Below are 24,930 nucleotides of genomic sequence, written 5' to 3' on the forward strand. Positions count from 1 at the left end.
AGGAAGTCGAAGAAATATTTCTCTAAATAAATTGGGCAGAGCACGGCCAATTTTTTTTCTAGGATACCAAATGTATCATCTTTACCCTAAATATAAGAAAATGAATAATGGTACACTGTCCCACAGCATTTGTGGGATGCAAAAAATTGCCTATAGATACTTCAGGCCCCTTTGCCTTTGTTTTTAAGAAATACAAGAATAAGGCCAAATCTAATTATCTTCCTCTTTCTTGAGTATTACTTTGTTAATAAAAGGCTAAATCCATAATTTCTTTTCCTAGACAAAAAAAAAAAAAAAATAGTGAGCTAAACTACACTTTTTATAAATGAGCAGAGAAAAAGAGAGGCTTGGCCCAGATGAGCCAATTTTATTATAAACACCTGATCTAGTTTTCATTTAAAAAGGGGGAGCATGTTGGTATCTCCACACATATAAACTGATGGCAAAGAAAGAGGGCAACCACCCTGTACTAAGAGCCTACCATGTGCTTATCACCGTGCAGGACATGTGACAGATTTGTCCTGACTTTAAAGACAAAGAAACTGAGGTCATTTGGAACCTTCCATGGTCCCATGGAAGTGAATTTCAGAGGTTTCAAATACAGGTCTGTTTGGCTACAGAAACCCATGTTCTCTGCACTATAGCAAAGCTGTGTTCTCGGTTGGGATAATAGTTTGTTTAAAAGAAAAATAATAAACTATTGCAGAAATGCTGACCTCCATTTTCCCATCTTTGTCCCTTCTCACCTTTCAAAGATGCCTACCAAAGGGCCTCTCCAGCCAGTACACCATTCATTCATTCATTCATTTAAGCCCCTAACATGTGCCAGGTCTGTACTAAGGGCTCAGACACAACACCTTCTGCGTGCTAGGTACGCGGCAGGTGTGACCAGTGGTTTTACTCGGACCTCCCTTTGAGGTTCCACCAACACGCACCCAGCTTCCGACACAGCTAACTTAACCAGCTTTCATAGATGTGATTCCATTTCCAAAAGCACTGAGCAATGAAGCAGTGGTGCCAAGATGCCAAAAGCAGGCCAACCCAGCGCCTTCCAACACTTCCGTTCAGTAGTTTTAACCTGACACGTCCACGCGCTCACCTCGTTCACTGTCCATGGTGACCAGGTACGGTCTCTGGCCGCTGAGGCCACTGGGCAGCCGATCCGTCAGGCCACCCTTATGCCCAGAAGGCGAGCACGCAAACCCAGCCCAGAACTCGGGGCGAACCTTGAATTCAGCGCCAAGAGCTCGCGACGCCTGGGTGGCAGGGCTCCCCAAAGGTCGGCTCTAGCCCGGGGACACCCCCCAAAGGGCTGCGTTGGCAAGGCCCGCTGCCCCGCGGCATCGAGCGTCCCCTCCACCTGGGCGTCCGCCGCACGCCCTTCTGCCACATCCCTCCGGGACGGGCTGCCAGGGCCGCCTGCGCCTCTCCAGTCCTGCCCGGCCGCAGAGGGTGACGGGCTGAGGGGCGAGAGGGCACCCGGTCGCGGCTCCCGCGAGCCCTGCACAAAGGCGGGCGTCGGAAACAGGACGACTTCCCACCCCCGGGCCCCGCGGCCTCCCACCCGCGGCCTCCGCCGCCGGAGCGCACTTACTGTCGGTCGCCATGGTCCGGCCCGAGGCTGCGGGGCGGCCGCCGGCGCCTTGGGTACCGGCGCCGAGCCGGGCCGGCGCGCTCCTCGGCAGGCCCCGCGCGCTCGGGGGCCGCGCCGCGCACAGCCCCTCCCGCCGCGCGCCCCCGCCGCGCCGCCCCGCGCCCCGAGAGCCCAGGCCCGCGGGCAGAGCCGGCCGAGCCCCGGAGCCCGGCGGCTGACTCACCCCTCCCCGCCTCGAAGCGTGTGTCCTCCTTCCCCGACCCTCCCCCTAACACAATGAACGCAGCCACTTGGAAGAACGCTCCTGGCCGCGCTCCTTTCCCACCACGTTCCCCGCTACGTTCTCGTTTCCGTCTCACCTTTTCCAATGTCCACCTCATCCTTGCCTCGACCTTCCTGCCTGCGGCTTGGCACCTCCAACCACTGCAAGGAGCAAAGCAGGAAAAGAGAGTTGAGAGTGGGAGGCGACGCTCAGCCAGGTGCAGGACGCTAATCTCCTGGCCCGAGAACTCCTGGGAAACCCGCCCAACACCACCCTGGTAGGTTGCAAGGGTCCCGTGCTTCTCGTGTTACCATCTGTTTTGTCTCCAGTGTGAAATCAGTGTCTGGCACATAGTAGGCTCTCAGTAAATATCTGTTGGGTGGGTGGGTGAACGGAGGCCTGCGTGAATAAATGGAGGATTGAATAAATGGCCAGCTAACTGGATGCCACCTGGATGAGCAACTGATTAACAGATGACCACCGGCCCAACCCGGCCCTACCAGCTGACTGTGAGCGGATCCTTGAGTACCCTGAATCAGACTGAATGAGGGAGCCAATGAACGAGTTTTGTGCCTCCCAGGCCCTTCGTGATTCAGGAGGGCTCCAAGCTGAAGCCATCTGTGAGAGATGTATGAATGTTCCTGAAGTCCAGAAACCAATTTCTTACGGGCTCTTGGTATATCAGGGGGAGTGAGACCCCCTGATGAGAGATGAGACCCCCCCCATGTCCCTGATGTAAACAATCAAATGACTCAAACATGTGTCCTGAAGCATATGGTAGCTATTTACTTCTTACAGATACATCTGTCTGATGCACTTGGGGAAGCACCTTCCACCCAATCAGTGGGGATCCCAGTAGGGATCATCCCAGCCCTGGGCTCGACGCTGAGAAGACACTGAAGTAAGGCAGGGGCAGAAGCAGCTCCCATTTGGCTGGGCAGACACAGAAAGCAACCAGGGAACAAGCCAGGACTCCTTTCTGATCCGTCCACAGAGCACAGATGAGGGAGACATGGATATTCTGATTGGGCCCCATATCCAGAGCCAGTACATCTGAAGTGGGACTGAGGGCATCATTTTTTTGTTGTTTGTTTTTGATCTTTTTGTGTTTAACACAGGTGATTCTGAAGCACACTTATAATTAACCTCAGAGATCTGACTCATTTGGCTTTCACACCAACCCTCTGTGGTAGGCCCCAATGCAGAAAGACTTGAAATGGGTTAGATGGAGAACAGGGGGGGAAAAAAGGATTAAATATGACCCTGGAGTTTTGACCTTGTTGGAGGCTCACAAACCAGGAGGTTAAGCTGATTTGAGGGTGAAGATGGTGATTTGGGTTTGAAGTCATTTGAAGGGTCAGTAGAACATTGGTGAGGTTCTTTATTCATTAATTGAGCCTACCTGTGTAAGTCAGAAAGAGGAAAAATCATAACTCAACGTATAAGTTCAATAATTGTTTTCTGAATGACCAGTTCGAAAGCAAGTTTATTTGCCTGGAGCCAGATGTCAGATGAGGAGGGTTAAGGAATAAGTAGACCTCAAAGAGGTAGAGGCCCTGGTATAGATAATTCTCTCCAAAAGTTTGGCAGTACAGGGAATGAGGAATGGAGAGCTTCAGAGGAGAACAGGCTTGAGGTGAGATTGGTTTTTTGTTTTGTTTTTTAAGATAGAGGATTGTTCAGAAGGAAAGATACTTCTGCCCTTATATTCAAATATGTAAAAGAAAAAAATTCGCTTTTCTACAACTAGGTTAACTTTCTGGCCCAAGTCCGAATTCCACCTATTGTTAGGAACCTTGATTTGAGTCAGTTCTCGATAAACTCCATCAATTCAGAGGCAATTCAGAGATTTCCCTCCCCACTTTTTCTTGCAGTTGTGGAAACGTTTGGAGGAAAGGGTTATAAAGCATCAGGAATGTGAAGAGGTATTTGGCCCTCGGGCACCGTCTCCTCCCTGTGAGGGACCACTTGTCTGAATTTCAGAGCTCATCAGACCTCCTCCGTCAGGAATGGCCCCCTGTTGTCTGTCCACAAGTGCGGCAACCATTGCTCTGTCCTCTTACCCACACCCAAAGCCTCTCCGGGTCTGACTTTTTCTCCTTGACCTTCCCATTGCTTTTGAGGGGAAGGAGGATGACGTGCCCATGCCATTCTGGGGAAACAGGGAAACCTGGGAAGGAGTCTCAGGCCTTTTGTAACAAGCCACACACACAATCACTTTTTTCTTATCATTCTTTTACTGTAGTGATGAAGAGGAACTCTGCATGGTTTGCCAACAAACAAGACGTGTTTAATATGGTGTTAGACAAAGGTCCCCCTAAGTCTCAATTGCCCCAATCTATCTGTAAGTTCTACCATCCCCCACCGGTCGTTAGCAATAAGACTTTTCTCTAAGAAAGTAAAAGGAATGAGTATGGGATGTTTTCAACTATATACAATGCATAAGGGTGGCTTAAACAGTAAGAACATTGTATTGTCTCCTATAATGAGGAATCCAAAGGTGGGTGGTCCCGTGGTTAGTTTGGCATCTCAACAGTGTCAGTGGAAAGTCAGACTCCTTCCCTCTTCCTCCTCGGCCATCCTGAGTCTGTTGGCAGCAGTCCCCCCTCATGATCACAGTAAGATGAAACCTCATGTCCTCACAGGACAACTTTCCAGAAGGAGGGGGAGGGCATTCCTTCTCATCTCTCTCTGCAGTCAGGGAAGGCAATCTTTGTAAAAAGCTCCCTCCATCAACTCTAGCTGCAGTGGAGGCTGGGAAAGCAAATGTCTGTTATTTTTAGCTTCTCTGACATGAGGTAGGTTCTGTCAACAAGGAAGAAGGAAGTAGGGAAGGGCTGTTAAGAATCTCTCCTCAGTTCTCTCCTTGATGACCCTTCCTCTCTGCATGGCCGAGGAAATCTGTCTCCTAATAAGAGGCTGGAAAAATGACTGTTAAAACATCCTGTTTTCTTGCAAATCTGTGTCTTCTATGTGGACCTTAGCTTTTGAAATTCAAAAGCCAAGGTTTTGGCCCATTTGAGTTCTCTACACAAACTAAGGCCACAGATGCCAAGGTCTACGAGCCACAACTACTGAGCCCACGTGCCACAACTACTGAAACCCGCGCACCTAGAGCCCGTGCTCCGCAACAAGAGAGGCCACCGCCATGAGAAGCCCGCGCACCGCAACAAAGAGTGTCCCCTGCTCGCCGCAACTAGAGAAAGCCTGTGTGCAGCAACAAAGACCCAACACAGCCAAAAATAAATACATTTTTTAAAAAAGAGACATGGTAAATAAAGTTACATATTAGGAGTGAAAGCTACCTAAGTCTATATCAAGCTAGGATTCCAACACACTTCCAAGGGGAGAAGAAGGAGCCACTGGAGAGAAAGGATCTGAAATATAGAGAAAGGCGGGAATAGGTTTTGGATGAAAGTGTGGCTGGCATCACCAGTGTACAGAGTTCCACCTTGGAGAGAAAGACTCATTTTTAGTCTCAGAAACTTAAGTTGAGGAAAACAGGCTGATGAAGGTCCTCTTTGTGGTTGGAAGAGGGAGGTTGAGGGAGTGCAGGCGTGCTCTGTGGCCCCAGAGTTCTCTGTAACGTAGGACGCATGCTGAGTTGCCAAGAAGGAAGGGAGCAGAGAGAAGGTTGAGGGCTTAGGACAGTGGGAACAGTTTAAACTGCCTCTGTTAGGAAGATGAAAGGGAATCCAAGGGATGAATAGAAGAAAAGGACTTCCGGTCCACAACGAGGACCCACCTGGAATTAGACCTCGGGAGCCCAGGAAGCAAGGCAGCCATGTGGAAGCTTTCTCCAGCATCACTGGGGAAAGCAGGGGATGGAAGGAGATGGGGCTTGAAGGAAGGCTAAAAGACAGAGGAATTTGAGGTCACCGTGTCCCCATAGCTACTAGCCACAGGGCTCAGCATGTTGGAAGGATAAGTGAAGCCACAGCAGGAGTGAGGAGGGAGTGGGAGAATGCAGAGGCCCAGGGCCTGGAGCCCCTGAAGACCTAAGTAGGAGGACAGGCTCGAGTGGCCTGGGAGAACGTTTGCTCTTGGGGCTGTGTATCCATAAGGGGAGTCGGGACAGGGAAAAGACTGGACCAACCATGTGTTCATAAAATGCTTTAGCTAAGGTGATTACTGAAGTATGATTGGTGCAGGGCTTTTCTGACTTTGCCATAATTGTGACTCAAATGTCACCATCCATGTTGCTTGAGTTCATTTCCAGAATAAGAAAGAACAAATGCCTCTTATACACGCAGCGTACACGCGGCGTGGAAATCACCATATAGGCCCTCTGAACCTTGACCTGTGACCACATCCTGTTGACTTTATCAGCACTCTGGCTATAAACAAGCCTGAGAGCAGGGAGCAGGGAGGGGCTGCAGCCACTTTCTGTGGGTCTGCGTCACAGTAGAGACTATTTTTGGTTGAAAAAGCTATTGCTTTGTCTCTTTGTTAAAGTAGGTGAAAATAGAAAAATTACTTTAACTATGATTTGTGCATGTAGCCTGCGAGCTTCTGAGCAATTTATCTGACAAGAGGAGAGAGGAGTTTTTGTTTGTTTTATGTAAAACTTGCCTTTGATTTTCATCTGGACTCTCTATCTGTCCTAAGCATCTGAACTCAAATACTTCAGAACATTCAGATATAATATGGATGATGGTAATAGACAGAGAGTAAGATTAAGAACCCCTGGTGGTTCCAAGATCAAGGCAATGGCACATTCAGTGTCTGATGAGAACTTGCTTCCTGGTTCACAGAGGGCCATCTTCTCACATGTGTCCTCACAGAGAGGAAAGGGAATAAGAACTCACTGGGGCCTCTTTTATAAGGGCACTCATCTCATTCATGAGAGCTCCACTCTCATGACCTAATCACCTCCCAAAGGCCCCAGCCACCGCCAAATACCATCACGTTGGGGATTAAGTTTTAACATGAATTTTGTGGGGACAGAAACATTCAACATTCAGTCTATAGCACCCTCAATAAAGGCAGTGACTTTCTAGTTGCCAAACTCAAAAGGATAATTTTTGGTCTTTATCATATCATACTGCTGCATATGATGACTAACTTACCACTCCCTCCCTGAAATTCTGTTCCCTCAACTTGTGTGACACTTTGTTTTCTTACACTTCCTCCTGCATTTCATATCGTTATCAATAGTTCTTCTCCAAGGTCCTCTTCCCCTCAAATTTTCCTTATATATTGGTGCTCCACCCTCAGTTCATTGCTCTATCCTCCACACTCCCTTGGTATCCCATCACCTCTCATGGTCTCAACAACCAATTCTTTGTAATATGTGTGCAATCTCCCCTGAGATTCAGACTCGTATGTGGTAGTTAAAGTGTAGGTTCTGGAGCCAGACCACATGGGTTCCAACAATGGCTTTATCACTCAGCAGCTCTGTGATCTTGGGCAAGTTACTTAACATCTTTGTGCCTTTGTTTCCTCTTCTCTGAAGTGATGATAAATTAATAACTCCTGGGACTCCCACTTCTGGCAGTATGACAGATCAGATACTTTCAAAGGCTATTCTAACTCTTCCCAAATAAATTACTATAAAAATAATTATTCATGCATTCCTGTGCTCACTAAAAAGTAAGGAAAATTTCCAAGGGGAAGATGAAAACAATGGGCTAAAATTAGAGCAGTGGCAGTAAGTCGTAAGCAAGTGGGATGGAGACCAGTGAAGCAGAATTGAACTGCTAACTCTTGCAATCAAGAACCCAAACTTTGAGCCCAAACTTGAGACTCCAAGGATTTTAGAGGTACCAGAATATTACTATTCCTGGCTCACAGTAGTGTTCCTGACGTTTTTTAAAACTATAAAACTTAAATCATTTATTGATCATTCACTTTTCTCAAAAACACAAACATGAGAATAAAGATAAACATACCCAAGACTCACCAGCCCTTGCAGAATAGGAAGAAGCAGTGGACAGACTGCATGCAAATGTTTTTCCTTATACCTAATGTCTGCACTTCCTCACAAATTCTAGAGTCCCATGTTTTGTCACCTCTTGCAGGAGAAAGGAAACTGAAGCTACAAGAATCATGTATAAGAGGGTCACAACAACTTTAAAGCTTTTGATGCTAATGGCTGGTACATTCTAGTTTGCAACTCTGATAAACGATATTAAATAAGAACTGTCAAATACCTACTCCCAGCTAACCTTTACTGTCATTCTTTGAAACTGCATCTCTGGTACTATTTATGTTCCTTCATTGTAGCTGTTGTTTCTCCCAAAGCACAAACCCTAAAAGCCAGCAAAAAACAGCAAAGGTAAGTCCCCTTTAAAGGGAAGCATCCCAAATTAGGCCCACCAGCTTCCACGTGTTAGGTTCAAGAAAAATATGAGCTCCAAATGAAAATTACCAAATACAGCAAGGATAGAACCACCATGAGAGAGAGTTAGCAGAAACAACAAATAATAGACTGATTTGTTGAATTTCAGATATTGAAATTATCAAGTACAGAATGTAAAATAATTATGTTTGAAGTATCTCATGAAATAAAAGACGAACTTAAAAAACTGATCAAAGAATGAGAAAATATCACAAATATCTAGGCAGATATAAATAAAACTCTCAGAAATGAAAAAACAAAGTGAAAATTTAAAACTCAGTGGATGGAGCCATGGCCTGGCTAGGACTTAGCTCCCCTTGGCACCAAGAATTCCAGCCTAAAGAGGCCTGCCTGGAAGGCCACACCTCACTGGTTTCATTTCATGTAGTCACCCAGACTGTACAAATCGCTAGAGATACTCTCCTCATTTGATCAAAACTTGATGTCAGAAAGTATGTAAATCCACCAAAGGACAAAGAGCCATCTGACTATACAGCCCTGAGGAGACAGGCTACATTTTTCATTTTCTTCGCTGAAGCATTAAGTCCCAATTATGTGGAGTGCAGTTTTGTGAATGAATTATACTTGTAAATATAAGGGATTTTCAGAAAGAAAGCTAATAGAGTTATTTACTGGTATAGTATGTATATGGGTAATTTTGTTGGTAATTCACTTTTTTTTCCCTTTACTTAGCGCCATTTAATGTATCCAAAAAAGCTTTTTTTTTTAAACTCAAAATAGATAAGATCACAGTCTCTTAAAAGCAATACATTTAATACATTCATAAGATTTCAAATGAGTACATACATGTTATAGGTTTTCAATCTTCCTTGGACAACACAAAAAACACAGTATTCAAATTGCAAGTTTTGACAGGAACATGAAATCTCATTTTGACACAAAGACAGGTTTAAAAAATAATAAAACCAACACTGAACTAATCGAGCACCAGCAGGCTTCCTTAAATCTTCCATCCTATCCCACTTTTGAAATCATATGGCTGCCTTCTATACCATCATTTCTTCTTCCCTACCCAACAATTTGACAAAAAAATTAGATAAAAAATTATAGATGTGTCACTGAATAAGTACCACAACAGGCTAAAGAAAAAAAAAAAAGCCCACTTATTTGTTGAATGTTGAAAGAGGAGAATAAGATTAGGTGGGAAAACTGTAAGGCGTTTGATTCATTCACTTCACTCTGATATCAGAGCACAGGAATTGTGCTCAAAGGACCTAATAAAGATGCCAAGAAATATGCCAACATTATTTATAAAAGGAAGGCTGCAGTCATGTCTATGAAGAGCTTATAATACCATGGAAAAATATTTAAGTTATAAAGTTAAATGAGAAAGTAGAATACAAAACTGTATACTCAGTATGATCTCAACTACGTAAAACCAAGCCAAAAAAAGGCTACAAGTTCAAAATGTTAAGTTAGTGGTTGTATTTAAGTAGTGTACCTAATTGGATCTTTTCTCTTCCTTTATTTTTGTCTCTTCCAACACTTTCTCTACTGGGGAGTTTTGTTTTTTGTTTTTTGTTTTTTTTAACGATTAGCTACCAAAAAAGGATGCCTGATAGAAGTATTGAATTTGAGTTAATGAATTTAAGTCCAGCCTATAGGAAAGGATCTGTACATGTATAAAATTAGAAAACATTCCAGGCTACCCTCTGAATCCACGGTGTGTTAGCAGTAACTTCCGAGAGGCTGGAGGGGTTTGTCCTCTCCTCCAGCCAGGTGCAAAGTGTCACCAGATCCTGCCTGATGAAAAACTGCTGAATCAAACGAAAATGTCATGGATTTACAAAAGAACAGAAGTACCCACATTTGGCAAAAACCTATTTATAGTACAGGAGTAGCTCTTTAATACTATGACAAGGGGACGGCTATTTTCTCCTATCTTCTGTGCAGATAGCAAGTTTCAAAAAAGCTATCATCAATAAGAACTGTAGAAAGCTAATCCTGGCTTAGAAATAAAACAGCCCTGCGACAACAGTGGATGGAGAAAAGCCACGATTTAGAAAATTATAAAAACTGCTTTCTATAACATTGATGCCCTTGAAAACATTCATTTACTGTATATACTTTAAGGTCCCCACTACCACCCGCCCTCAAAAAAAAGGGTGAAAACCTCTAACACTTTCTACCAAAGTAGCCACTGGTTTGTTCCTTCAGCAAACACTGAGGGAAGGCTCATAACGTGCGAGGCACTGGAGTCTCAAAGAGCCAACGGCTATGCCCCTGCCCCAAGGACACCTTGGTCTCTCAGAGCGGGACACGGGCACATCACCAACCATGATACAGGAATGAAAAGCAGACGCCACTGCTTTCCTACAACTCAAGAATAAGCTACAATTCTCACTGAATTACTTACACAAACGTCCTTACACAGAAACTTTCCTGACTCACTAGGAGACAAAAATGCAACTCCTTTCCCTTGATAAATACTTCTAGAAGGGACAGGCATTAAATTACATTTTGTGATATTTGCCCTTAAACATCACAGTGCCCAGTAGTGAGGTCAGTTAACTTTCTTTTAAGCAATGGAGCATTTTTACTCAAAGAATGAGACACTTTGAAGCCAAGAAAAGGTGACCAGCCCTAGATCTAGATCGAGACTTGTCAGGACTGTCAAAAGCCGAGACCGAGGAGTGTACATTTCAATTAAAATCTTCAGTCTCCTCTGCCATCCACTGATTTTCAATATGCTCCTGGGGCAACCGCTCCAGGTCCTTCCACACATTTGGGTGGTCTTCCAAATCTTCGTAGAGGGATCTCACGATGTCCAGTCTCCTGTAATCCTCAGGCTTGACTAGGCTTCGCACAACCTGGGGGCACCGCTCTTTCAGGGTGTACACTGGCAGTGTGATGTTTGCAAAAATAGGCTGTCCATCAACATTGAGAGACGGCACAAACAGCTCGGTTTGGTTAACTAGAAGCCCATCGGATATCCCAGCATCTCGGAAGAGCCAAAGATGACCCCGGCAGCTATGGATGCGGCGGCCCGTGCCGGCGGGCAGCCTCGGGTAGGGCTGCAGCTCGCCGTCGAAGTTGAGCCACACGGGCAGCACCACGCGCGGGCTGCGGTTGCAGAAGATGACCTGGGACGGCTCGCGCGTGTTCACTGAGCGCAGCATCCGCCGCGGCCGCCCTGCCTCCATCTCCTGCTGGGAGCCGGGCTCCTCCTGGTGGGACTCTTCCGGGCCGGACGCCCCCGCGTCCGCCTCCTCCCCGCCGGCCTCGGCCTCTTCCGCGTTCCCCGCCTTCCGGGGCATTACCTCCCGGAGCCTAAAACTCGGTAATTCAATATTTTGTCGGGTGTCAATGGTAACACTAAAGAAAACAAGCTATGTCTTTTGATTGGTTGATTAATCTTTATACACAGAATGACTTTCTAGACATATGGCCTCCAAAGGACAAGGTATTTCATTTTTAAATGTAATACCATTAGTTTCTGCTGAGAAAATTTTATAGGCAACTAGTTGAAGTTTACAGAGAGAATACCTTCAGTTAACCAAGTATAATAGTATAGACAATGTATCAGTTACGCTGCAAGAGACTAGGAAACTATGAGATAATCAACTATTTAAAACATTTAACAAAGGCAGAAGAGTTAACAAATTTGAGACTATAGCAAAATTCATTTCAGTTAAATCATTTACGCTATATGAAGTTCAGCAAATTATGTGGGTTAACTGAAAATAGTTAACTGAAGCTAACATAGCCCAATTCATTAAGTACTATGGTGATAAGGTATCTGAAATCAACCTGTAGATAATTATATGAAAGCTTTTTTGTTGTCATTTATCTTAAATAAGACTTTTTAAAGCCTCATATTGAAGTGCTTGTAAGAAAAGCACTTTTTTATGTGCAGGGAGAAGCTGGGAAACATGAGTAAGGGTAGGCACATGACGACTATGGAGCAGTGGACGTCCACAGCTATCAGAGCTGCTGTGCCCACTACAAGACCAAAGTGCCATTTTACCAGCCATGTCTCCGATGAGGTGGTCGCCTTCCTGTCCTCTGTATCCTTAAAATAAGCCTCCAGCATTTAAGATAACGTGAATGTGCCTTTGTTCCTTGCAGCTAAATAGGAGCCTGTTCAGACTGTTCTTAAAAAATCCAGACCCACCGTATACAGCATATTAAACCAAATAATTCAAGCATAAGAAACACCACATAAAAGGGGGTTATACAGCCTGAGACTTTGGCATTTACTTTAATTCAGGAAATTTTTTTTAATGTGCAATGAAAATTACTACGTAGTTGTTCAAAAGATAAATGAAAATGTGAGAAGTTAAGCACCCACAGAGTCTTCTCAATGCCATTTTAAAAAGTAAGCATTCTTCAAACTGTAATTTAATTCAAGAATCAAGTGTAGGTTGGGAAGGCGTTAATAACTCTTATTTTCCTAGGTTCTTTATCTCAAAGCAAGAGTAATTTTCAGCCCATAGAGTTCATTTTTAAAGATACCTCAATTATATTTTTTTCTATATATACATGTGTGAATCTTCTTGTCATAACTGACATAGGTTATTAGAAGAGGCTATATAGTGTACCTAATTCAACTTGATAAAAACAGATGCTGTCAATTGAACCATGAGAGCTTTGTCTCCCATCAATCTGAGGATCTGTGTAAACACAAGCTTTCAATTATTACTCAAGAAAATCACCTCAAAAATCACATTAACCACTAATAATCACTTTCATTTCCTTGACATCCAAGTACTTTTTAAAAGCTTACACTTTCCAGCTGTAATTATTTTGAAGTTTAGCATTCATATCTTTGCATTTTTAAAGCTATATGCAGTTCTTAATATTTTTGAAAAGTCACTAAATGGTTCTGTATTATCTTGAATTTACAGCGACAAAAGGATTTAGACAAAAAGAGATGAATTTCTCAAGGATACACAATGAATCAGTGACAGAACTAGGATAGAAATTTTTTACTTTCTAGCTTCTAGGTCAGAAAGCTACAAGTATTCAAACCATTTGGATAAAGTTTTTAAATGCATTTCCGTATCATATCACTGTTGTGGAAATCCCTGTAGAAGACAAAAGTCTTTGCCTAAAAGTTGGTTCAGTATCTCCTCTGGCAGTACAAAATAATTTGCAGATGGTACAACTGTATCTGTTTCAGGGAACAAGCACTTTAACAGGCTGTTAAGGAGACTGGGAATGTTTCCTCACATTTAATACATCCACTCACAGTTAGGAAACCTTTGAGGCATTAAGAGAAAGGGGTTATAAACCCAGATGGGATCTTAGATGAGCTTACAACCACATAAACTCTTAACAGTACCAGAAAACAAAGACAATGCGCTATGGTTTCTTATAGAGAAGTGCACATTTCCAGGGTAGTTTTCTTCTGAAGAAATAAACTATAATAAATTATTTTATTTTCCACGTGAAAAATATTCCCCTAATAAGCATCCATACAAGCTCCATTTTCTTTATGGTTACACTTCTTTTATTTGTTTGTTTTTTTTTTTAGATACCCCAAGTAAACCTGGTATCTAACACTAAAACTACTATAATGACAGTTTTCTACTCTGAACAATACTTTCATACATTAAGATTTCTGAAAGTAAAGTGGTATGGTTTTAAAATGTAGCTTCTGTTTATGAACACTGCCACAACCCCTCTTCTCCCACAAAACGTTAATTTCGTAAATATTTAATATTAAAATCATGTATTTACAACTTGGTGCCATTTTATTATAATCAAGTTGACAATACAAATAGCTTACTTTAATAGGTAACCAGTATTTGGACACATTTTAATTCTGAAAACCCACTGTTAAACACAAATATTTTCTATTTTAACTCTGCCCAGTAAGCTTCAATTTCACATCTAAAGCAAATCTATCAAGTGCTTCACACCCTATCTTCAAAATGTATTCATGAAAAATTTGCTATCAGCTAAAGCACTACATTGTCAGATGTAACCATATAGCAAGTCACCTCAGCTTAATTCAATTTTGTTAATTTTTGTCTATATTTCTACATTTTCTGCTCTTAAGATTCTGGCTGTATTCAACTGTCAACAATTACAAAGACTGATAACCAGTGTAATGGAGGGTCCCTTGCAAAATACTGTTAGTAGGAATGTAAATTGGCAGGCTTTTTGGAGTTCAATTTGGCAGTAATTAACAAAATTTTATATATACACAGCGTTTAACAAATTTATGTGTAGATTAGGTTTATTCAACAGAAATACCAACCTGAGTGAGACAAGATCAATGCAGCATTGTTTGAAATAGTGAAAAATGAAACGAAACTGTGCAGAAGTTAACAGAGCAGGCCTGAGACTGCTGTCCTAAAAAGGCTTTCTTTGCAAGGTTGGTCCTAGGCAAGAGTCTGAGAACTTGGCAAGTAAACAGTTCTCCACACTGATATAAACCCTTCCCTAAAGACCCACACCTGGGTAAATGAAGGCATCATGGAACTGAGGTACTACATAACCCAGACTGCCCCGCACCTGAGGCTCAACTGGTTTCAAATAAACTTTCCTTACTGTTTAAGCCATTTTGAAGTGGGGTTTTACTTCTTGCAGCCAGTCTGGATTTCCATCTCTGTTGGCTTACAAAAAACGACTCTGAAATTATAGGCCAGAGCCCTGTACCTGTACCCCAGATGCATTACTAACTCTGTGAATGTGGACAAGGCACTTACCATCCGGAGGTACAGTTTCTTCACTGTACAAGTGAAATGATACCTTTTAAAAGTACTGTTGTGAAAAAATAAGAGGGCAACTCACTGTGTTAGTTGTACAATGTCTGTAAACTTTAATGTTTATACAAATCCTAGCAAATAACCTGGTATGCAAGTGGCCAATAATGGATCCCAACGTTAGAATATTTAAATCCCAATGTTAGAATATTTAAACCCCAGAAGATCTGCCCAATATCCACATCATGAAAACTGCCTTATCTGTTACCAGAAACATCTGAAGTCAAGGAAAACAAGGGAAACAGTCAAGGGAAACAATTTTGTTTCATGGCTAATGTGACAGCACAGATTCTAATAAGTGAAAGTTTTCTCTGGGCTAGTGTTAGTATTTTGATTTTAAAAGATTACACACGTTTTCACTCACGGGGCATTTGTAGAATTCCTGAATATACCACACTGGAAAACAACATGGAGTTTAATCAATTTTAAGACAGGCTGAGCCAGCCACATGATGTGAGATGGTCTGCTATCGGCAGCAATTCAAACACCATGGCTAAAGCAATCTCCGTTTAAATCTCTCAAATGAGAAATTAACAGAGAGGCACAGTCATGAAGCTATAGAATTTTTTTCTTTAAGTACCAACTTTCTGTACCAGACACATTCTGAAATTTATATTACTCCTCTTAAAGGTTTTATTAGAAATAATCAGTATTTAAATGTTGTACCCAAACAATGTATTGAGTAATCATATTATATGTATAAATGGACAAATACATACATATATCTATACCTACACAAACATACATGTATACATACAGACATGTTAGGCCAAAGAGAGCTTTAAAACAAGCACAAAAGAATACTTAATTGATTACAGAAGTAGAAACTGAGCTTCCTAAGTTATCAATCACATAAGTTACTGACCATATAAGTTTCAAATATTAAAAAAATAAAGCAAACAAGGCAAAAACTTTATTGCACTTAACAACGTAATATATAAAATAGTTAATATACATCATAAACAAACATTACCAAACTAGATATAATTAGCCATTTACATATAATAAACATTAATATTTCGAGAAAAAAGATTTTAAATAGAATAGTTAACACTTCCAGAACTGTACTAAGATAGTATAATAGCACAAAAAAGTTGTAGGAAATAGCAATAATCTGCAAATAACAGAATTATTTCTATTACGTTCTAAATCCAAATTTTATCATTTATGCATATTTCACAAAAGATGTTAAAATTAAATTTTAGAATAATACTCTAATTTTTTTGTACTTTTATTCTAGAACTATATTAAAGTATTGACATTTCAAAGAAATACCTACAGCTTCCCAGAATAATTATTTTTAATATTGGCAGTCTTCCTGTTCAATACACAAAATATAAATCTTTTCTTCTGTCAGAAAGCTCAAAATTAAGTACTCTACACCAGGCTCTTTGTTCTGTGTTTTCTTCTCCTCTTGGGTGCAGTGAACTCTAAAGACAAAAAATTAAGAAGCCTGTCAGGTCTAAAGAATATAATACTTAATTGATAACACACAATTAAACTATATAGGTTGGCATAATAGTAAGAATGCCTTCACAGCAAAGATACAAGAAATCTTAAACCTGACATATACATGATTTTTATCCTTCAAAATGATACTGCAGTTGTAAACTTACTACTGGAGATCCTAATCATCCTAAATGCTACTTGATAATAAGCTACTCTGAGGTTGTTTCACGTGGGTATGCCCTCCCTATAGTTAGCACGGGCCCAGTATGCCAGATCTGAAAGGTCTGAGAAGAAAGAGAAAGTGACTAAGATTTCAACTGCTTTCCAATTAAACCTGAAAATGTAACCCAAAACAGCAGTACCATACATCTTTTTGGCTACCATGGCAGATGCCATGACCAACATTCAAGTAAGTGTCCATCTAGAAACAGCTGTGAACCTGAAAGTTACTGATCATTAAAAACAAAGCAAATAACAGAAGACACAAAAACATGAAAATTATGGAAGATGTAAAAGAAAGGAATATTCCCCACCAATGAAAACTGAAAGGAGAGTGACAGGAAAAGGAATGAGAAAATACAAAGAAAAAATTAAGAAGAAAAAGAAAATAGATTCCTGGAAAGAAGCGGCAGCAGGCCAAGAGAATGATGTCCAGAGTAAAGCAAGTCAGAGGCCTGGAGGAGACTTCTTTTAAGAAGATGACACTGATAAAATGCCTAATGTGCTCGAGTGTTTCAAGGGGAGATTTATACACTGAGGAACAGTTTGGGGGTAAATTAGTGATAAATACATAAAGAAACAAATTAATAAGGCAAAAAAATTAGTAACTCTTTAAGGCAAACAATAAGTGTTCCGATTAAGGGAGAATCATAGTATATATCACATGGCCCTGCTGCTAATAATGTTTTGTAAAATGCTGAATACTGATATAACTAAAACAATAACCATATTGAGAGGGTGGGTGATAGGAAGTATCATGTATTTGGATTGGGAGGTAAAGAATACATAAAATTATTATATTGTATCATCTTTGTACGGTGACAGACATAACTAGACCTGTCATGGTGATCTTTTCGTAATGTATAGAAATATCATATCACTAAGTTGTGCACCTGGAACTAACATAGTGATGTAGGTGAACTATACTTCAAATAAGGAAAAAAAGAATATATTAAGGAGAACTAAATCCTTGCCTCCCTCGATAGATAATTCATAGAACTGAAACATGAATAAGTGACAATATAAACATGTTATTTAGAAACATGGAGATCAATACCAAAATAATTATGAAAGAGTTGTCTCTAGGGAATAAAAAATGGGAGTCAGAGTCACAAGTCTGTGGTTTCTTATAATGAGTATTATAAAACTGTTAATTGTTAAATTATGTGCTTATGTAATTATGATTTAATAAAAACCAAATTTTTAAAACTCACAAGCTGATAGATTTTAGAATGGGACTGGTCAGGCAGCCATAAAGGTATACATGTGTTTGATTGTCTACTCACAATAAAAGCTACCAGACAAAACTAGAAAGCAACTACAGTCTGAAACTCACCAGATTATAAAGGACCATTTTATGCCGACATAAGCAAATCACAGAAGCAACTCAGATTTCTGAAGGAACAAATCCTCTCTTTTAATTGTCTTTGTCTTCTATATGTTTCCATAGCACCCTGTTTCTCTTTACTATAAGGTACTGTGTTGTTTTTCTGCACGCTATACTGTAAGGTCCTCTGGGGCACAGACTGATCTGATTCATTAAACAGTAGTTACTTAGGTCCACTATGAGCCACTCACTGTGCTCAGATCTACACTCACTGTGATCAAAATAAAATGGTTCTTAAACTCTTCTACGATATATCTTTATATTCCCATACCTACCTAAGCACTTGAAACAAAATAGGCACTCAATAAATGCTTGCTGAATGAATATAGCGCCAAAATGAAAAAAAAGTCATTAGGCAGATTCTTAATATACATTATGTTCATTATCATTGATGGATTACCAATTATCAAGCCTAGTCTGCTATGTATAACTTATTCTGTACATTACTGTAATTATTACTAGAGATAATAATTATTTAAACTATTGTTTAACAAATACTGCAAATTAAGATCACAGCAATGCAAAAAGATATAGCTATTTTAATTCATGTTGTGCAATTTACCACTTAGTTACAATCATCTCATAGGTGAAAATTTTACATTTACTAGAATTTGAAATTAAGTATTTTTTAACAATAAAATCTTTAAAAAGTTATATCCAGAAATCCACATTTTGTGACCTTTGCCCTTTGTTAGAAATACACTTCAGACACCATCACGATTATGGATATTCATTTACCAATAACGATATTTTCCCTGTCCTTCACCTCTCACCTGGACTGACCCCTGCCTCCCCATATCCATTCATTTACTGTATTATCACTTACTTTTAAGTGTCATGATTAACGGTCTGATTAACGCTAAAATTCTCCAATGTACCAAAGTTAAAGCATCACAGGAACACACAGCCAACCGTCATGCTCTTCAAGGGTTCTAAACCTTGATGCTCTGCAAGTAGTTTGATAAAATTTCATCTGTACCTGTTTCACTAAAACTTTCATTCTCCTCTTCCTCTTCTGTAATTACAGGCATACTCAGACTTAAAGATTTATCTTCCCTCTGTACATTTTGCATGTCACCTGGATAGTTGAAAAAATGATTTTATATGAAAACAAAGAATGCTAATCTTTGAGGAAAAATTTTATACAAATAATGACATTATTATAATAACAAAAATTAGATATTTAAACTAAAAGCTAAAATTGTAATGGTAAACAGAAATATGCATATAAAACTACCTATCTTTTTTAAAAGTGTTAATAAATTTATAATATATTTATACCTATGTTTTGAAAACAGTCTCTAATCCTTCCATTAAAGTAAAGAAAATAGAGGAAAAGGGAAGAAACAAAATTAACCAAACACAGATATATTATTCAATCTTTATCACACACAGCACAGGTTATATCTGCAGACATCAGGGAATAATCATGTGTATTACTTCAATTTTATTAATTAATCACCAATGTAATTCTAAAGTTAATAGCCTTGGTTTTTTTTTTTAAAGACTGATATGGATTTAATGACAAATATTCCATATTGGTTGCTGAACACCAGAATGCTGTCCAAGGAACCATCATTAAATAAAACAACCTGAAAATAAGGCAATTCTCACATACACAAGTGCACACACACACACACACACACACAAAACCTGTTACTTTTAGGATCATTAAATTATTCACTATTTTAACAAACAGCTGTAAAATCACATTACAGTGAAGGAAAATGTGCACAAACTTCAGAAACACAGTTCAGATTGTCTATGAACACAGGTTCTTAATTTGTACTTTTTCACATATGTACAGCCTCCTGATCTTGAAGAGGCCACGTAATAGCCTTGTTTTTGAACGCAGACACACTTTCTTGTTTCGCCACATATGCTCTACAAGATATATTTCTCTTAGTCATAATTTGCCAGTAACTTTCCATTTTCCAAAACATTGGAGGTTTTCTACATCAACTTTCTGTTGCTTGAAGAAATATCCTAATCAAATTATCAAACCCCGTTGTCCTATCAGGTCTCACTGAGCACATAACTTCCTTGACCCAGTAGCAACCGCCCCCCACAGTCACTCTTTGTTCCTTATGCTTCTCTACAACACTTACACCACCTCATATCTTAATATATAATACATAGTAAATGTAAGCTTCACAAGGATAGACTCTGGTTTGTTTAGGTTGATGTATCCCCAGTACTTAGAAAAGTGCCTGCCATATACTAGAGCCTCAATAAACTATAAATCATCACATATGGATTCAACTATCTTATAACACAGTATTTCACAGAGTATATATGTTAATAAGTACCTGCCAGCACAGGAGACAAGAAATTAAATGAAGATGAGTTTAAGCTTTCTGCTCTGAACACATGTATTCTGGGATCTTAATGGGATGCAGATTTTATGGAATGAATAGATTGCTCTAGACGCAGTTGAGTAAACTGTAGCAATAAGCTTCCATTTTAAATGCAATTCAAACTTAATAATACCAATTTCCCATTAAGTTATTAAAATAGAATTTTACCTTTACTTGGAAGTCCTAAGTATTAGATACAATAATTTTTTTACATGATTTTTAAGATGATAGATAATCTTTTAGGAAATCTATTTCCATATCTAATCACATTTTTGGCAATGGAGGGGGGTGGATTTTGAACCTATAAAATTTTTCAGTTGTTCACAAGATTATAATCAGTACAATCTACCTCAAATTACTAATATTGTTCTTTATAATCTTGTACCATGGCCATCCATATCAACTATTAATGATTTTTTAAAATCCACATTTACAACCTAACAGAATCTATCCAACAATGTCAAGGGAAGGATTTCTGAGTTAAAAACTGTCACTGTGAAAAAAAAACCTTCATCTAGTCACATGATGATTAACTACATTTTGAGATATATTTCTACATTAAAAGAGTAAGTTTAAAAAAGAAAATCAATGTTCTCTAAAAGCTCTGAAAAACAAAATACAATGCTTCACCCACTTATCATGCAGCCAGGAACCAAGAAGTGAACACACAACTTCAGGATGTTTATCTCAAAGTCCACATATTAAATAAAGGCTCATGAACTTCACAGATATGTTCCTCAGGCCTTTATCCAGAACCTAATTACATTTATTTATGTATGAATAATGGCAAACCTGTTTCTTAAAACCAGTACAGTTAAGAAGCAGCAAAAATAAATTACATTTATTTATGTAGGCATAATGGCAAACCCATTTCTTAAAACCAGTACAGTTAAGAAGCAGCAAAAAGGGAAAAAAATTGCTACAAGCCTGCATACTGAGAACAGAATGAAGACACCTACCACAACAAATGTGACAGAAAAACATAAGAACTGACAAAGTCCTGCAGCACAAAGCCGTAAGTATAAAGGTCAACTGCCCCACACACTTAAGCTATTTGATAGAATCATTATATTACAAAACCCAGTAAAATAACATGCTAATGATGATAACCTTGAATCATAAAGAGAAAACTAAATTATGTTCAGGATATATTGTTCTAGAAAATAGGAGAGCATAAAATACATGTAAAAAATAATAAATGCACATTGTAGAAAACAAGAAACATACAGAGAAGAATGTAGTATGTTTTAGAAAGATATCAACCAGAATAATTAACCGTTTAAAAAGTAAATTTTGACATTTAAATGATTAACTTCAGTTATCCACACAACTAATTCCTCAGAGGCTGTCAGGTCGATAGTTTTACTCTGCTCGAAGCTAATCATGTGGAATGCAATGATAAGTAATAGACAATTGCTCAACCTCAATACATACAATTATAGGACATGCAGCTAGAATACAACAATTACTTAAGTGAGTGTCTAACTGGAGCTCCAGATCCACATTTCCAATTACCTGAGAGACAGCAAATATGGCAGTTAAAGATTCAGACTTGCATTCAAACAGACTGCCATTCAAGTCTCAGCTCTATTTATTAGTTAGGTGACCTTGGACGTGTGAAAAGAGTTTGGCAGATAATAAGCGTTACATAAATAATAGTTGTTATCATCTTCACCATCATGTATCAGCATTACTATTACTGATGTTCTTCCAGAAGCATGCATGTTATGTTCTAGGAATGGTGAACAGGTATAGCTGAAGCTTAAATAATACAAACTTGGGTAAATCCTATCAATATACTTGAGCACCTATTTATGTGCTAGACAGCTGTTACAGAAATTGAGCCTAAAAAGGCAGATTGGGGCAAATTCTTCCCCCAAATGAAATCTTCATTCTGTGATCCTTATTCTGTTAATGTCACAACATCCCCCAGTTGCTTAGGCATTAAGCATCCTTGTCTCATTCCTCTCCACCAGCCTAAATATTTGGTTACCTGTAGATATCCATTGGCTTTCCTGTTAATCTGCTTGTCTAATTCCTACAGCCACCTGGCCAGATCCCCATTACTCCTTAACAGCCTTTTATTTAGTGTTCCTATTTTCAGTTTGTTCCCACCTACCTTCCATACTACTCCCAGATTGATTTTCTTCAAAGAAAATTGGTCATACCATTTGCTTGCTCAGAAGTCTCACATGACTCCCCTCTGCCTACTGAATGAAGTCCAAACTTCTTGGTTCCACATTTAAGGCCTGGTCACAATATAATCCTCAACATATCTTTCCACGTTGACAGTAACTCTTCAACACATCCTTTACGCTCTAGGCAAAACGGGCCCCTCACACGCTATACTTCCAACTACCTTGCCTCCTTTCATGCCAATCCCTCTACTTGCCTTAGTCTAAGGAATTATTGTTACATTTGTTTGTTTTTTAATCTTTGGATTTTTCCTGATTATAAAACATATGGTTATCACATAAAAGTCAAACACAGAAATTTATGGACTTAGAAATTTCCCATCCCTGAGAATTAATCATTGTTATATGCTTCTAGATTTCTTCAATGATATATATTGTACTTCTGTCTACATTTTTTTAATTGAAGTATAGTTGATTTACAGTGTTATGGTGTACAGCAAAGTGATTCAGTTTATTTATATATATATATACACACACTCACACATATATACATACACACATATATACATATACATATATATACACACATATTGTTCTTTTTCAGATTCTTTTCCATTACAGTTTACTACAAGATACTGAATATATTTCCCTGTGCTATACAGCAGGACCTTGTGGTTTATCTATTTTATATTATAGTAGTTTTGCGTCTACATATATATTTATTAACAAATGAATCATACTCTTCTTTAAAAAAACATTTTCACTAAGCAATGTATCAACATATTTTGGACATATTTTCATATAAGTATATATAGAACTTTCTCCAGCTTTTTAATAACTGTAAAATATTCCTTTATATGGATTTTTCAACGTTAAACATTTTTTCAATGTTAAACATTTGAGTTGTTAACAGTCTTTGTCAATAGACTGCAATGAATGTCCTGTGTGTTTTTGTCACTTGTAAAGGATAAATTCCTAGAAACTGAATTGCTAAGTTAGAAGGCATGTACATTTAAAACTGATTAAAATCAACTGACAGATGATTTCAAATTGCTCTCTAAAAAGGATGTGCTAATTCACTCTCCCACTTAAATTCAGATTTTACCTCCTCACACTTTCACTATCAATGGGTATTCCAGTTATCTTTAATCTTTGCCAATATAACAAATTACATGAAAATCATGTTTTAATTTACATTTCTTTCATTATTAATGAAATTAAATCTCTTCATATGCATGGTAACCACATTTTGTTCATGAATTGCCTGTTCATGTCCTAAGCCCATTTTTCTAAAGGGTGGTGGTCCTTTTCTTGCTAATTTATAACAGCTCTCCTAAAATTAAAAAGTTTAGCATTATCTTATGTGCTGCAAATGGTTTTACAAGATCTTTTGCATTTTATGGAATATAAGACACCTATTTTTGAAAAAACTATGAAATCAAAAATACTTTTCTACTTTGAGGAAATGAACTTTATTAATTAAAGAGAAACTTTTTAGTAAGCACTTGAATCTTTATTAAGGTGCAGAAAAACAAATTACCTCTGCTTCAGAGGAGCTACAAAGCTGGTTAGCTGGAATAGTTGAGTTACAATTAAGGATCTAATTCAGATCATATTTTAGTGTACTTTCTTTCTCATGGGTTAAACCCTCCCTAATACACCTAGGTAAATTCAATAACAAACCTCAGCCATCCTTAAAAGTTAATTTCAGAGTTTATGAAAATGTTTTCGGTAACTACATTAAGTAAAAAATTATGGCTAGTGAAAGAAGTGATATTTCATAAGTTACATGTGTCAAACATTTCAGATGAAAAGGAACTTTCATTTAAGTTCTTTCCTAGCTTGCATTTGGCTCCTCCTTTCCAACCGCATAAAAAAAAATGTTTTCCAGACATTTAAGAAAGCAGCTTGACCAACTTACCTCTCAGCTGCACTTGTAAGAAATAAGGTTGATAATTAATAAGAAATGCTTGTGCAGGTTTCTAAACCTAAGTATCTTTGATACCTTAGAAAAAACATTCTAATCTACCAGAAGTTACTTTTTTAAGTATAATCAAACTAATCAATCTTTTCCTCATGTCCTCTGTTTGGGTTTGGTTTTGGATGAATTAATATATAACTACCATTTTTAATGCAGTACAGAGCTAGGAGTTTGGATAAATGCATAGTTGTGCAAGCACCACTGTAATCAAAATATTGAATATAGAACAATTCCATCACACCAAAAATGTCCCTTGTGCCCTTTTGCAGTCAACACCTCCCTCCACCCCCAGTTCCTAGCAACCAATGATCTTTTTCATGTCTCTGTAGATTCACCTTTTCCAGAATGTCTTATAAATGGAATCATATTGTATATAGCCTTTTTTGTGTCTCACTTCTGTCACTTAGCACAGTGCACTGAGATTCATCCATGTTATTACATGTATCAGTAGTGCCTTATTCCTGAGTAGTAT

The 24,930-nt window shown here is 39.0% G+C and overlaps 2 protein-coding genes and 1 pseudogene across 7 annotated transcripts in view; all 3 read right to left on the minus strand.

The window, feature by feature from the left end:
• The window catches only part of SYT16 (synaptotagmin 16), a 262,401-nt gene extending 260,503 nt beyond the window's left edge, over positions 1–1,898 (minus strand). The window contains exon 1 of one of the 4 annotated variants that reach the window (XM_082450420.1): positions 1,595–1,898. In XM_082450420.1, coding sequence (XP_082306546.1) covers positions 1,595–1,607 — 13 coding nt within the window. In that variant the 5' untranslated portion in view covers positions 1,608–1,898. The remainder of the gene's footprint in view (positions 1–1,594) is intronic. The other 3 variants (XM_082450422.1, XM_082450423.1, XM_082450421.1) reach the window with 3 other exon arrangements.
• A 6,971-nt stretch (positions 1,899–8,869) lies between these two features.
• LOC309655364 (von Hippel-Lindau disease tumor suppressor pseudogene) lies at positions 8,870–14,858 on the minus strand (annotated as a pseudogene). Its single transcript has one exon. The product of its transcript is annotated as a von Hippel-Lindau disease tumor suppressor pseudogene (transcript).
• A 963-nt stretch (positions 14,859–15,821) lies between these two features.
• SNAPC1 (small nuclear RNA activating complex polypeptide 1) overlaps positions 15,822–24,930 on the minus strand; it is a 31,160-nt gene continuing 22,051 nt past the window's right edge. For both annotated transcript variants that reach the window (XM_082450464.1, XM_082450463.1), the window contains exons 9-10: positions 18,965–19,063; positions 15,822–16,360 (exon numbers count right to left, since the gene is read on the minus strand). In XM_082450464.1, the coding sequence (XP_082306590.1) occupies positions 16,308–16,360; positions 18,965–19,063 (152 nt within the window). In that variant the 3' untranslated portion in view covers positions 15,822–16,307. The remainder of the gene's footprint in view (positions 16,361–18,964; positions 19,064–24,930) is intronic.

The sequence above is a fragment of the Balaenoptera physalus genome, assembly GCF_965194825.1.
Source record: "Balaenoptera physalus genome assembly, chromosome: 2".
Classification (NCBI taxonomy): Eukaryota; Metazoa; Chordata; class Mammalia; order Artiodactyla; family Balaenopteridae; genus Balaenoptera; species Balaenoptera physalus.